General features: G+C 34.7%; 1 protein-coding gene across 2 annotated transcripts in view; it reads right to left on the bottom strand.

The window, feature by feature from the left end:
* Positions 1–14508, bottom strand: part of Nipped-B (Nipped-B cohesin loading factor) — a 22191-nt gene extending 7683 nt beyond the window's left edge. Inside the window, exons 1-15 of one of the 2 annotated variants that reach the window (XM_088234586.1) lie at positions 14393–14508; positions 13872–13990; positions 13571–13739; positions 12877–13490; positions 11619–11842; positions 10805–11003; positions 10276–10434; positions 9362–9549; positions 8630–8867; positions 7295–7530; positions 6889–7137; positions 2788–3003; positions 2521–2703; positions 1909–2439; positions 501–746 (exon numbers count right to left, since the gene is read on the bottom strand). In XM_088234586.1, the coding sequence (XP_088090712.1) occupies positions 501–746; positions 1909–2439; positions 2521–2703; positions 2788–3003; positions 6889–7137; positions 7295–7530; positions 8630–8867; positions 9362–9549; positions 10276–10434; positions 10805–11003; positions 11619–11842; positions 12877–13490; positions 13571–13739; positions 13872–13938 (3519 nt within the window). In that variant the 5' untranslated portion in view covers positions 13939–13990; positions 14393–14508. The remainder of the gene's footprint in view (positions 1–500; positions 747–1908; positions 2440–2520; positions 2704–2787; positions 3004–6888; positions 7138–7294; positions 7531–8629; positions 8868–9361; positions 9550–10275; positions 10435–10804; positions 11004–11618; positions 11843–12876; positions 13491–13570; positions 13740–13871; positions 13991–14392) is intronic. The other variant, XM_088234587.1, reaches the window with a different exon arrangement.

The following is a 14508-nucleotide window of genomic DNA, read 5'->3' as shown; positions in this document are numbered from 1 at the left end:
ATGTAACGAGGAACATTAGTTGACATTTTAGTTCATGGTTTTCTCCATACAATTATTCACTGTTATAACGAGCTACTTCTCGGACATACCGAACAAAAATATTGCCAAAAATTATACAAAAAATCTTCAATTGTTAAAAACATCATTCTAGACAGTGTGCAATAGCGATTGTATAAAAAACACCTTTCTCTGGTATAACGAGCAAATTCAAGTCCCATCTTTCTCGTAATAACCAAGTTCGACTGTATATGATTTATTTATAAAAAATATTTTAACTACAGTAAAACCCCCTTTTTAGAAAAAAGGAGCAAGAAAAAAGTGTAAAACTGAGGAAAACAATAGGAATTACACAAAAATAAAATTAATTTCGTACATTCTTATAGTGTACATATACTTCCAGAAAAGTTGTAAAAACTGTGATAATTGGGGAAAAATATTATATATATAAGAATAATCTATAGAATTTAGTGATTGACTTGTGATTATGATATAAAACTCACAAGAATTCGACAGGAGAGCATGTAGTAATAGTTGTCTATAAGCTCCGGTCGGCTGAGCACAAACTTGCCCACCAGATCTACTGCTGCCTCGCGTACCGACGTCGACTGGTCCAGAAAGGAGCGGTTCACTCCGGCCGTCATGTCGGCTCGGCCCAGCACTGCGGGGTCTACCTCCACTATCATGGCCAGACACTTCATGGCGCGGGTGCGGATAGCTATGGAGTTCTCACACAACACCAATAAAATCTGAAACATACTACACCATTAGTAAAAGGAAGACATCGATGAGCCCATTTCAAAAGATTATAAATATTGTACAAGTTAATATGGTAAACTGCATAATGCTCAGAGTAATAACGCACTGCAGCTTATACGATATACGTTACCTACACTTCGCAGCAAAACACTTACCCGTACTCGGATCGAGAATTGACTAATCGATATTTAATTGCATTGAAATTACTTTTAAATACACCAACGTATTTATTTACTTAGATGGTAGGTATCACATATTTTATTATTGCACGGTTATCCATATTTATATTTCTATAATTTGTATTTTATTATTTTAATAAGGAAATCTCCAAATAAGAGCAAAGCCATGCACAGTGACGAAAGTGTCCGTTACACGTCTGTTGTCAAACCAAACAACAATGGCCGCCAGTAAAGTGAAATTGTCGCTAACCAATAGAGCGAAATGGCATCTCTATTAGCTGGCAGCGGGTTTTTATTCTGAGGCGCATTGCATGATTCTCATCATCATTATCATTCCTTTTTCCCCATTCAGTGGTGGATTGGTAAACCAAATGCAACTTATTTAGATCATCTGTTACATGAAGATAAAGTGATCAGTCTTAAGCTTGGGGTGCCAGTGCAGGAACAATGAAATATTGGTGTTCAAACAACTATCAACATCAATATTTCCACCCCGCTAGGGGTTGAACCCAGGACCTCAAGAATGGTAGACGAACGCGTCAACCACTACACAACTAGGAGGACTTATCTCAATTCGATTCCCTTATTCAGAATTTTTACCTGAGAGCAATCATCGAGTCTAAAACACTCGTCCAGGGTTCTGATTCTATTTCAAAGACAGAACTGTATTCTTCATCCGCCTGGGCTCAGAAATTTTCACGCAACGTTAATTATCAAAAACATACAATGTAAGAGAAACTTTGAATTATTTTAACAGTTTTAAGACTAATGTTTCTGAATACTTACTTGCAAAATGATTATTTACTTCTGTGATATTTTTAGACAATTTTATAATAATAATATTCAGTTGCTAAAAATAACTAAAGGACAATTACATAGCATGCTTTCCCTTGATCAAACCCTATTTGATAAAAAATAATTTTATTGAGGAATCCAATGCCTAGAAAAGGTAGAAAATATTTATTTAACCCACCTTTTGCAGATATCTATCAAAACTTTGAGAGAAACTTCTCTTGGAAGCTAAGTACTGTGCGATTAATTCCGCTCCACTATAGTCTATGTAGGATTGCATCACTTGGACTTGACTGCCTCCTTGATACCTAAAGGGTCTAATTTTCTGAATGTAGAAAGCTTTCCGCCTCTCTATCATCCTATAGACATCCGCATTATCGGTTGCGCTAATTTCGGAATTGTGTTTCTTATCAGAATCCTTTCCTTCTGAATGCTTAAACATCCTGTCTATTTCTTCTTCGGGGTCTGATGAGTCTTCGTCACTGGAGTCATCCTTGTGCTTTTTCTTTCTTTTGTGGGGTGTGGGTTTTTTTATTTGCGTGAGGCCTTTCTTTTTAGCCAAGGAGTCTTTATACCATTGTGTGATATAGAAGTGTCGAGCGCATTCCCAAGCTTGTTCTCTCTGTCCGTTCACAGCCAAAAAATCTAATAGTACCCTCTGTAAAAACTGTATTCTTTCTTCATCTGGATCCAGACCAGCCATGATTGAATTCTGGAAAAGAAACAAAATAATAGAATATAAATTTAATAAACTAAAATTCATAGTGCAACTGTGAGCAAAAATGTTACTTACATCCGGAATAACTCCGTCCTTTTCCTCTTCAGCCTTGATGTCTCTAATGATGAGATCCATAGTGCCAAGTTTCCCTCGAGATTGCACCGTGTCTTTCCGTAACCTCGCGGCCACGAGCCCCAAACATTCCAGAGAAGCTAATCTTACTGACATTTCCATGGATTTGTCCGAGGTGTATTTGACCTAAATAATAAATTATTTTCTACAAAATGCATCTTTTGAAATAATAAAAATGCCCAAATTTATTACACAATAAATTCCACTTACCAACATCGTACCCAAGAGACTGAGTAATAGTTCTGTGGCGGGCCATTCTGGTTTATTTACTGTGGACAGTAAATCGTGGACGAAATTTTCAAATAGAGGCCTGAAGTCAATTTCTTCCGATCGACTGCGACACTTATTCAAAAATGACGTCAAAAATGTCCCACCGATGCTTACTGCAGAGTCATACTTAGTGTAAATAAGTACATCTTTGTCAACCTTAAAAAAAAAGAAACCAACATCATTACAAAATTTCATTGATTGGCAACACTAGCCCTCTCCTTAATATGAGAGAAATGATCATTGGCGTTCCCTTGTCTGCGCCTAATGATGCATAAGTACTGCATCGGTACACCGATTGAACAAATATTACATGAAGGTAAAATGGTCGGGTGCAAGCCTTTGGACTATGAAATATTCTAGTAAACAACCAACTCAAGATCTGTTACATAGTAAAGCAAACTGCATAGAAATAGGCATTTATTTATTATTTGATTTATTTATTTATTTTCTTTTATTTAGGAAACGTACAGTACAGTTACAAAGTTTAATATAGACTTAATTCTAATGGACCAGTGAAGTTTCCATATTATAAAGGAATTATATGTAAGGTTAATTATGAAAGTATAAAGAAGAGAAGGAAAAAAAAACATAAATGAAAGTTGTTTAAAAATTAAAATTTAAGTAAAAAAAAAGATATTTTAAAGTTTGTAGTGAGTAGGCATATGAAAAACTTGTGATAAAATGATGAAATTCAATGCTATGGAAAATTGGATACAAAAAAATGTTTTCTTACACGCGATAAAAATAAGAGCATTTCATTAACATTAGGAAGTTCAGTGTTTTTTTTATTTTTATATATCGTATTATCAGCGCTATGATTTATTAAAGTTTTGTATTTCTAAAACAACGCCACGTGTGACGTCAGAGGTTCTTCTGCGTCAGTTCTCCCGATTGGTTCGTTTATGGTAAGCAAACCGGATATCCTTTATCGCTCTCATAACATTGGTTGGTTCATATGAGCCAGTGAAGTCGTTTAAAGTAGTGCGTTTTTATTAAAATATTTTTTATTATTTTTTTCGTATATTTTCAAGAAACTTTGCTGTAGAATTTAATGCTCTAATTTTTACCCTGCGCAAGAAATCATTTTTTGTATCCTATTTCCCGCAGGGCTGAAGTTCCTCATTGTATGCGAAGTTTCTTAAAAATGTATGAAATGATTTTTTAAAAATAAAAACAAACTACAGTAAACCCCTGTTTTACGTTTTTCTACGGAACAACAAAAAAGTGTAAAACTAAGGAAAACCCTCAAGTAAGGAGAAGAAAAATACACGGAAAAAAGAAATTACATAGAAATATAATTATTGTACTAGACTATACTAAATATACTGAAGAAAATTTTTAAAAACTGTCATAATTAGGTATAATTAATATTTACCTATGATTTCGTTAAAAATATTTTGTATATTTTCAAATCAATGTGTTTATTTCATTGAATTAAACAAAACATGTTTAAATAATTTTACGTAGGTACTTAACTTTAAAAACACGAAAATAAAATTTTTAATCTACATATAATGCATACAATGATTTTTTCCCTAATGGGAAATTTTATTTACATGGTATATTTTTTTTAGTATGGCACTACAGAATTTCAACTGTCATTTACATCACAGCAAAACTGTTTGACACTTTTATGACAACTGTTTAAATCATCTTCTTTCCTATTATGTTTAGAACTTGGGAAAATATTTCTATTGCCAAATTGTTTAACTTTCTGCGTAGTAATTTATTGATGTTAAGACTTTATTCTTCCTAAACATGCATCAACGGCATGTCACAATTCAGTAAAATGTCAAAATCGACACTTAAACAAAATGGTTAATTACACTGCACATACTTTGAATTTAGTTTGAGACAACAATTTACACATTTTTTATTTACCTTGATTTTACTCACCATTTTATTCATCGGCTCGGCGCCTTTTGACAGATCGAATGAGTAAAAAAAATTCAGCGTAAAACCGGGGTTATGAAAAACATAACAAATGTTGATTGGGGGAAAATTTGAATAAGAATGTATGGAAAAGAATGGGATCTAAATATTTCGGCATAAAAAGTGGGAAAACGTAAAATTGAGGAACGTAAAAAGGAGGTTTTAATATTATTATTATTATGGATAACTTATATAGCGCCATTTTCGTAATAAAATACCTCAAGGGCGCTTTACATGGTGATTTTATTGTTAAATTAATTTAATTGAAGCTTTTAAATTTGTAATTTAATTAAAATAATTTATTTTGTTGTCACATGCTACGGATTTATTCAAATGATTTAGAGAACAAGTGGGTTTTTAGTTTTTTCCGAAACATCACTTCACTTTCACAGCCTCGCACCTCTGCTGGGAGAGCATTCCATGCCATAGGGCCTGCGACCGCAAATGCGCGTTCACTAAATTTAGTGCGCTGTTTGCGTAGAGGTATAATAACTTTTCCTCTCGCCGTAGACGTAGCTGATCTAAGCGTGAGACGCCTGTCAGCTAGTTCATCTGGAATACATAGTTCCCTTAGATATTCCGGAGCAGAGTTGTGCAGTGACTTATACATAAGCCAACAGAGTTTGTATTCATTCGACCCTCTGTGGAAAACGTAGCCAGTGTAGTTCCCGAAGTAGTGGAGTGATATGACTGAACTTAGAGATTCCGAAAATAAGTCTTGCTGCAGCATTCAATACAAATTGTAGGCGAGTCATTTTGTTCATTGGTAGACCTGCATAGATACCATTACAATAATCGACTCTAGACACTACAAACGCATTTATTAATTGACGGGCGGCATCAACCGGCAAATTTTTGCATATGCATTTAATTTGTCTCAGCTGGTAGAAGCATGAACTTATCGTTCTACTAATTTGAGCGTCAAGAGATAGGTCAGAATTGAGTAAAACTCCCAGTAGTTTAATGGTGGGTAAAACGGTACTCCCTACATTGGGTAGAGCCGTATCCTGGATCAAATTCTGTCGTCTGGCTGAAGCCACCCACAGTTGTTCAGTTTTTGATGGGTTTAATGTTAGTCTGTTTTCAGCCATCCAGTTTCCTGTTTTCTTGATGCATCCATCAATTAAATTGACAAGCACACTTCTCTCGCCTGGTTTGCAATAAAAATAAATCTGCGTATCATCTGCATAGCAGTGAGACCACAATCCACATTCTTTGATAATGTTCTCTATATCTTTAGTGTAAAGGAGATAGAGAAGTGGTCCGAGTACTGACCCTTGAGGCACTCCTGTAGACACCCGAAAGTTGGTTGAGCTTTTACCCTGGAACACAACTGCATATTCTCTTTTATTAAGATATGAACTGAACCACATATGTGCCTGATCACGGATACCATAAGTTTTCTCCAGACGTTCAAGCAAAATATTATGGTCTACAGTATCGAATGCAGCACTCATGTCCAGAAGAGCCATCAACACCAGATTACCAGAGTCCACCGCCGTTATAATGTCAGACAGTACTCTTATCACTCCCGTCTCCGTGGAATGAAAACGTCGGTATGCCGATTGCCTTACCGAAAATAAAGAATTCCGCTCGATATAGTTAACGAGCCTATGAGAAACTATTTTTTCTAGTATTTTTGATACGATGGGAAGATTTGAAATAGGGCAAAAACTGGAAAGATCTTCCACATCTAGTTGTGATTTTTTTTAAAGTGGAGTTACATTTGCTTTCTATATGGCTCTTGGAACAATGCTGCGCTCCATGGATGTATGTACTTTAAAACATCACAAGTCCAGGTGAACACGTATTCAGAACGTATGAATTATGTGTTGTGATAGATTTTCGGTTTCCGGGTAGCCGTGTTTTGCGTGTTTTAAAGGGTACGGGGATCTTTTTCTAAATGTCAGAAAAACTTACTGACGTGAACCCTTGACGTCGCGGGCAGTAATTTAAAAAAAAAACATAGCAATGGTAATACTAAACCAAATACACATGTAATACATAAATATTTTCAAAAATTGGCTTAATTTGATAGTCTATTAAAAATATATATATATATATAAAAACCACTTAACTTCCCATATGATAAATGAAAATCCTACATACCTGAGACATTTTATTAATAGCGCTATCCTCGTTTCCTTCCACCTTGTCCTTGTCAGACTTGTCTAGGTTCTCCGGTAGCACCACAACACATTGGATGAGCTGCAGTACGAGGGCTGTCAGCATCTGAATGTGCTGTTCAGAGTTTAGCCTATAGGACCTGAGGTTCCTCTTGGTGCTGGGAAGGCGGGCTATGGAGGCCAATATGTCATCCAGAAGTAATCTTCTGTGTTGCTCGTACTTAGTGAAAATCTGCACAAATAAATCAATTAAAAATCAACAGGTTTTGCATACAAATACTAGATTTAACTTTTGGGGGATTTTATCAAGACTGCAAATACACAAATAGATATCTTAACAAATGGTGATGTCAATCACAACCCGATTTTTTAATTAAGAAATAACTTACGGTAGTAACGAGCTTGAGGGCGGACAGCTGCAGTTCACTGACATTCTCTACAAAGAAGGGGGACACCCCCATGGAACTGGCGTGCAGGACCGTGGTATCGGTGAGAGTGGCCCCTCCCAGTAACTCTGCCAGAAGAGCCACACTCTCGTGCTGCCGACTATAGAGCTCGTGTATGCCCTTCTCTTTATTTACCACACCGTGACCGCTGTGTCCTGATCGCTTTTTACGCTGATCGCCTAAGAATGTGAAACTTGGTTAAAAATAGAAAGCAATAACTACATAAAACTTAGCATGGTAGTGTGCACTTTCCAAGAAAATAAAATGGTACAACATAAGTTAATCATAATATTTTACGAACAACTTTGATAATGGCGTATGTGGTTTATTTTTTTATTTTTTTTTTTTTTTTTTATTTTTTTATTTAAATCTTAAAATAGGGCACACATATCATACATATTGTTATGTGTGTTCTAATAATAACATTACAAATATATTTAATTTACAAATTGTTTATCACATATGTCTTGACCATTATTTTAAATTTTGATATGTTTTTTTCTTCATAAATATTTTTTTTCATTTCGTAATACTTTTTAATTGCTTTAAATAAAATTGAATTTTGTGACTTTGCCTTTTTCCTAAATGGAAGTCTAATTTTGTTCTTTTCTCTAGTATTGTGATTGTGTTCATGCTGGTTCCGATCAATTTTTTTCCAAAATTCTGTTTTTTTATTAGAGTTTATAATTTTATGAACAAATATCATTGTATTGTAAAATATTCTTTGTTTATATGTTAATAATTTCATTTCATTTACCATCGACTTTACCCTCGTATATCTGTTTTTTTTCAAAATGATTCTAAAGGCTTTATTTTGTAATACAGTTAGTTTATCTATGTTTTCTTTGTTTGATAAAAATAAAATGCTACTACAGTAGTAGTTTATTATTTTAGCAAATACTAATACATAATAATACATGTAAATAAGATAATACTTTTTTTTGCACCACAATACAAAGGCCACTTGGAAATAATTGGCTTAAGAAAAAATATATTTTAATTATTGTGATATCTTAACCCTTACCACTCCTATGTCAAGTGTGGCTCAGCATTGTAATTCTTACACCTACTACTAATTTCTAAAATTTATATTTTAAAATGTGCGATTTTTTCTATCAGTGTCTATATTCCGAATACTTGAATTTATAAAACAGGAATGAATTTATCATATTCCGACTTTCTACGCAATTCAAAAAAATAATTAAGGAGTTCAAAGGGTTAGGTGAAGTTTTTTTTAATGTATCTAGCACATTGACAATAAGAGGATATGTAAATTACCTTTCTTTTTTGAAGTAGATTGTATCCTGTAGACAGGATCAAACGAGCAGTAAATGGTATTGTGAAGTTGATATTTGGTAAACATGATAATTCTGTCAATAACGTCTTCCAGGACCACTCTCTTGGGCATGTTTGGTGCCGTCATGATGTATAAGGCAGTGAGGCACGCATCTGCAGCTGACATCACCCTCTCCAACGTTGTCTCCATCCACATCAGTCTTACATCTTCACTGTCGTCCTACGATAACAAACATGAAATTTTACTTTCCTATTCAAAACACATATTATTGATGTATTTATTTGTTTACAATTTATGTATTACTTTTTTACATTAAGGATAATGTTCTCTCACTGGGGTGTCCCGTGCCAAGGGAGACATTTTAAATCATTTTGAAACATGCCTTATTAAACATATAAGTATTTACATTACATATGTGTGTACTCATTTCACCGATAGGTTTTAATTTTTATATTCTTTAAACTATTTCTTATGAAGCTAATTTAATTTTATGTTAAAAAACCTTAAAACAGGGAACACTGTTAAACAGACGATGACAAGATGCAGATGAACTTAATGTGCAAAATAAATACATATGTATTTTACGCAAACAGATGTTACATAAAAAAATTTACGGTTGTAAATTGTAATCATTTTAATTTCATAATGCACATAGATAAATTTGGGTTAATATTTATCCATTCTTTGCAATTAAAATAATTTATTTAGCTCACCGGGTCCCCTAAAGGAGAAATACGCTCTGCAGCTCTTATATTCTTCTCTAAAATGTTCAGCAAGCGAACGAGTCGATCTACAGGGAAGGCCTCCATTGCTCCAAGTGTCTTTAGCTTGGCAGCTTCCGCACACAACTCCTGGATTTTGTATCGTGGAAGGAGCCATTCTTCCGGAATGTCACACCCATCTAAATAGAAAAAAAAGTTACTTTTGCTCACATTTCATCATGGATTTAAAGTGCATAATATTATGTTTAATGATAGTGAATACTTCAAATTAATTTTACGTAGATTCATAACATATACATAATTACACTGAACAGACTTCTTATTACGAAATTGTCTTTTACAAGATAACATGATATCAAAATATGTATCATCGCAATAAACATCACGTAAACATTTGAAAAAAATGGTTTATTATGAATCTGTCTCATCACTTTTCATCGTACCAAGTACTTAAAATAAAATATGTATACAATTATTGAAACGTCCAACAGATCTGGATATGTATGTATGTATACCTTAGAGTAATAACACGCCTATGGGTAATAAGAGTCGCCCATACAGAGAAAAACCATTATATGATTATTATCCCACGGAGTTAGCTACAGATTACAGTAATACAATGGGCCGTAGGTACTCAGGTTAAGAATTCCAAGTGCAAACCAAAACCGTCCGTTACACGCATGTTCCAATCCAAACCAAAAATTTGGAACCCTTTTTACTGTGCAATAGAGCTTGAGGGCTTCTCTAGAGAATTATTACTCTGAGTTGTATACTAATAATATACCTAATAATCTACATGTTGATGAAAATGATTTTTCTAGTGATTACAACAGCGTCACTGTCTTATTGTATATTGAAAAAGAGTGAAAAAACAACAAAGGTTTAAAAAAAATTATCACTCTCACCTATGTCATTGACAGCATTGGCATCATCAGTTGATTCAAAAACACCATCAATCAATCGGTTGAATCTCTGGTAGGTATTAGTTTCCATGAGTTCATCAACTGACAACATCTCTATAACGGGAACTAGCCGTCTTTCAACTTTTCTTAACTTCGGTTTCACTATAAATAAAATAATACAAACCATAAAAAACAAATACTATTTACATAACAGGACACAAAACACCATGAACTCTTTTCATTCAAATAGAAACTTTGTTTTTCTGGATTGTTATTCCATTGCCTTACATGTTATTATAATTTGATTAATTTTACTAGCCATTTATTTTTGTTAATTATTATAGCTTAACACGGACAAGGCTTAAAAAGTTCATGGATATGTAAACAAGCGAAATTTAGAATGAATAAATAAATAAATAAATAAATATAATCACTGTATATAATAAATATAATTAAAACTGTTAAATTTTTCTTGCTTCTCCTATAACTTAAAAATTGATACAAGCATTTAGAAAACAATTACAAATATTACCGATGGTTGTGGATTGCTCTTCCTTTTTGTTAGCTTCTTCATGTCTCCGTTTGACTGCTTGCCAACTTCGTTCTCTCGCCTTATCAAATTCACTTTTAACCTTATCAATAGTTTTTGGTTTTAAAGGAGCTTCATCTGAATCCGGATCATTTTGAATTGGCTTTTGAGTTGATGGTAAATACTTTTTCGCTAATTCCTCCTGCAAGAATACAATATGTCTCATCTTAATTAATGTAGTAAAAATAAAAAAAGGGTGTCAATTAAAATCATATATTTATGCCGAATGCAATAATTCAACCAATGTGAACTTTACGCGTTTTGTTTATTTGTTTTTGTTATTTTTTAAAGCAAAGGTTTTTAAAAAAAAAAATACTGATTTTGAAAATTAGACAATAATTTCAATAAATAGATAAAATATGATCATAGTGTACGCTCTATTAAATTTGTAGATTGAAATAATGATATATTATTATTTTTTTTTTTTTTATACGCCTCCACTCGTTTGCGAGTGATTTTGGATAATGATATAAGATAATAAAATAACCTCAAATACCACAGTATAAAATTGCTTATTTTTTTTTATTCTAGTCGGGAATTGAATACAGGGCCTCATTCATACCCTCACATTATACTTTGCAATAGAATAAATACAAAGTCAAAACAGATATTGTTTTAAATAAGAGATTCGGCAAAGCATGTTTCGTTATTCAATTGTGTATTTAAAATTTACATGAATGACAGAAACATGAATCTAGGATTATGGTATGTACATAATTATATATTTATTAATAAATAATATAAATTAATTCCTTACTTCCAAATTCATTCTATCTAACTTTACAATGGGAAGACGCGGCGTTTGAGTGGGAGTTTGTTTGGCAGGTTCTGGAGATTGGTGCTTCACTTCCATTGGTTCGGGAGGCGGCTGCGTAACATAAGCCTCTTGTTGTACCGGAAGGGTCACCTGAGGCTCGTGGTGTAGAGGAGAGGGGGCCACACTGGCTTGCGCAGGAGATTGCTCTGAAACAACAACGTTGCCTGCAATTTTACTAAGTAGCCAGATCAAATAATGACAAATATATTTTGACACTGTTTTAGTATGTAAGATTTTAATGTAAATGTTTTTTTTTCAATCATAATCATAAAAATACACACTAGCTAATCAAAATGTTGAGATAGGTAGGCGTTGTTTGTAATTTAGTTAATTTTCCCAGTCAGTAGCTACCTATGGTATAATGGGCTGGGGAGGCTGCACGGCATCTATCATGAACCCCCTAATAAATGTACAAAAATTTATTCTTATGATGCTTCGATGTCCCCTAGCTTTCCCGCCTGAGACATTTTTTCAATTTATGAAGGTACTGGATATTAGACTATTTTTTTAAAAGCGTCATTGACACATTTCTGGTCATGTTTTTACGAGGAGAGATTACAGCCGAATGTTTTTATGAGGTTTTCCTGACATTTGAATTATTTAATACCAAAAACACATGACTTTCGCTCAGAGAAATGTCTTTTTTGTGGACCCAAGAGTGTTCAATGTCCTAGATGAACATATTAAGTTCTTAAAAATGAAAGCCATTTTCAGGAGAAGTGTACACGTTTGGGTTTTGTCTAAGGAAAGAGACCATTGCAAGAGACTGCTGCGAGACATAGCATAGATTTATTTATAGTTCTTTATAGAAACTCATGTAATGTAATAATTTTTATTTGTAGTATTCTTAAATATTATATATATGCTTCCACTTTCTATTTTGTTGTATCCCAACTCAACACAGGGCTCTTGGCCTCATAGAGTTAGGGATATGTTTTTTTTTTTGTAATATGTATCTTTATATAAATATTTTTTTTTTAAATAAAGGTCGAACTTTAAGGTGGGTACTTTTAAGTAGTGAAATATAATAAAATGTCATTATCATTCCCTTTCCGCACCCAATGGTGCATAGGGCACTGTATTGGTGCACCAATTGCAGCATATCTTGATCATTATTATTACATGAAGGTAAGATGAGGTAAGATTACATTGAAATAAAATATATAAGAATAAAACATATTTTGGGGTATAAACATACCTTGTCGCCTAAAGACTTCTTCTTGAAGATTAAGGGTCGGTTGGGGTTCGAGACTGACAGGATGCTGAGGTGAAATAGATAGGGGATCACTTTCTTGACTCATGTTTATCAAGGAAGGATGCTGATTATTATAAGAATCATTGTTGGGTAAAGGAGCATTAAAGTATCCGCCGTTTTGCACGTTGGCAGACATAAGCGAGGAAGTTTTCTGTTCGGTGATAACAGATGCACGGCTGACGGTCTGGGAATGTTGGGGCATGGCGTCCAGCAGGGCGTCGGAGCCCCAGTGGGGAGCGAGGTGGTTCAAGGGGGTGGAGGTGGCGGGGTGTAGCAGGCGGCTCTGCGAGGGGGGCGAGGCTACGCTGGCGTGCGGGGGAGGAGGCGGGGCCGGGGAGGGGCTGTCGTGGATGGAGTTTTGCGGAGAGAACACTCCGTAGTTGCCCGTGGGAGAGAGCCCGTTGAACTTAGGAGTATAGTTATGGTTATTCCACCGGTTGACTTGCGGACCGTTGAATACGTTGGGATTCAGCTCCAGAATACCGTGTAAGAGTTGGGGCATGTTTTCCCTTTGCACAGTGTTGAGGTCCATCCCGACATTTTCATCCTTAAGTTCTCTAAAAAGAGAAAACAATAGAGGTAATAAAGCGAAGATTATAATGTAGCCACACCGAGTAAGGAAAAGAATTCAACCAACATGTGATCCGCTGTAGTCTGCATTAAAGAGTGAACTAACAAGGACACCAGCGTCTCATCGCGAGTGGCGAGCAAGATGGCTGCTTCTTCCGCAACTCTCGGGTGGAATAATTGGGACTTATTATTCAAAGTTTGGGGCAACGGTGTCGGTAATGGCAATACCGGTAGTACTGAAAGTGGAAACACAGTGTACATTTAGCATTATTGTCATTTTTAGCGACTTATAAATAATTAGGTCAACGGACAGAAATGCATTTAGACAAATGTTTATTTAGCAACAGCCACTGGGGTGGCACACTTACAGTCAGTGAGACTCGCTACCCCCGCCAAAGTTGTGATAGGGACACTCGGGATGTCCCGGTCATTCATCTTTAACTGAATGCTGGCTGACTTTACCTATCTTCCAACTGAATGTGTATGTCTGAAAGGAAACAAATGAACGTGATTAGATAAGCAAATTTGCGAAGAAGTTCAATATTTGAAATGAAATAATAACAGAATCCCTTGGTAATACCCTAATACCAGAACAGTAAAATTCCGAAAAGTAAGCCAACCGGAGTAATCCGATATAAACAAACGGGGTGTTTGGGGTTTCTAAATAGGAAACTTGGTCGAGTATTTACAGCTAAATGTAGTCAGAATAATTTAATATCATATTTATCAGAAAATTTGTGGCAGATGTCAATTTGATGCTTTGTTGTGCATCACAACGAAGGTCAGCGCATCTATGCCCAACTCCCTGAGGATGCAAATACAACAATACTTGAGCCAGTTTACGGTGAGAAATACGCAACTGAAATTCAGATAAATAATTAAAACTCACGATTTCATTGTGAAATTTGGTGGCGGTATTATCAAACCGTATTAAATCTAAACACAAAGCGATATTTAGGTAATCAGAAATGGATGACAAATTATGGTGTTCCATAGATACATACT

This window comes from Micrasema longulum, unplaced genomic scaffold (genome assembly GCF_059751315.1).
Source record: "Micrasema longulum isolate JH-2025_06_02 unplaced genomic scaffold, ASM5975131v1 h1tg001259l, whole genome shotgun sequence".
NCBI classification, from domain to species: domain Eukaryota; kingdom Metazoa; phylum Arthropoda; class Insecta; order Trichoptera; family Brachycentridae; genus Micrasema; species Micrasema longulum.
This window is presented reverse-complemented; position numbering and strand designations above follow the sequence as displayed.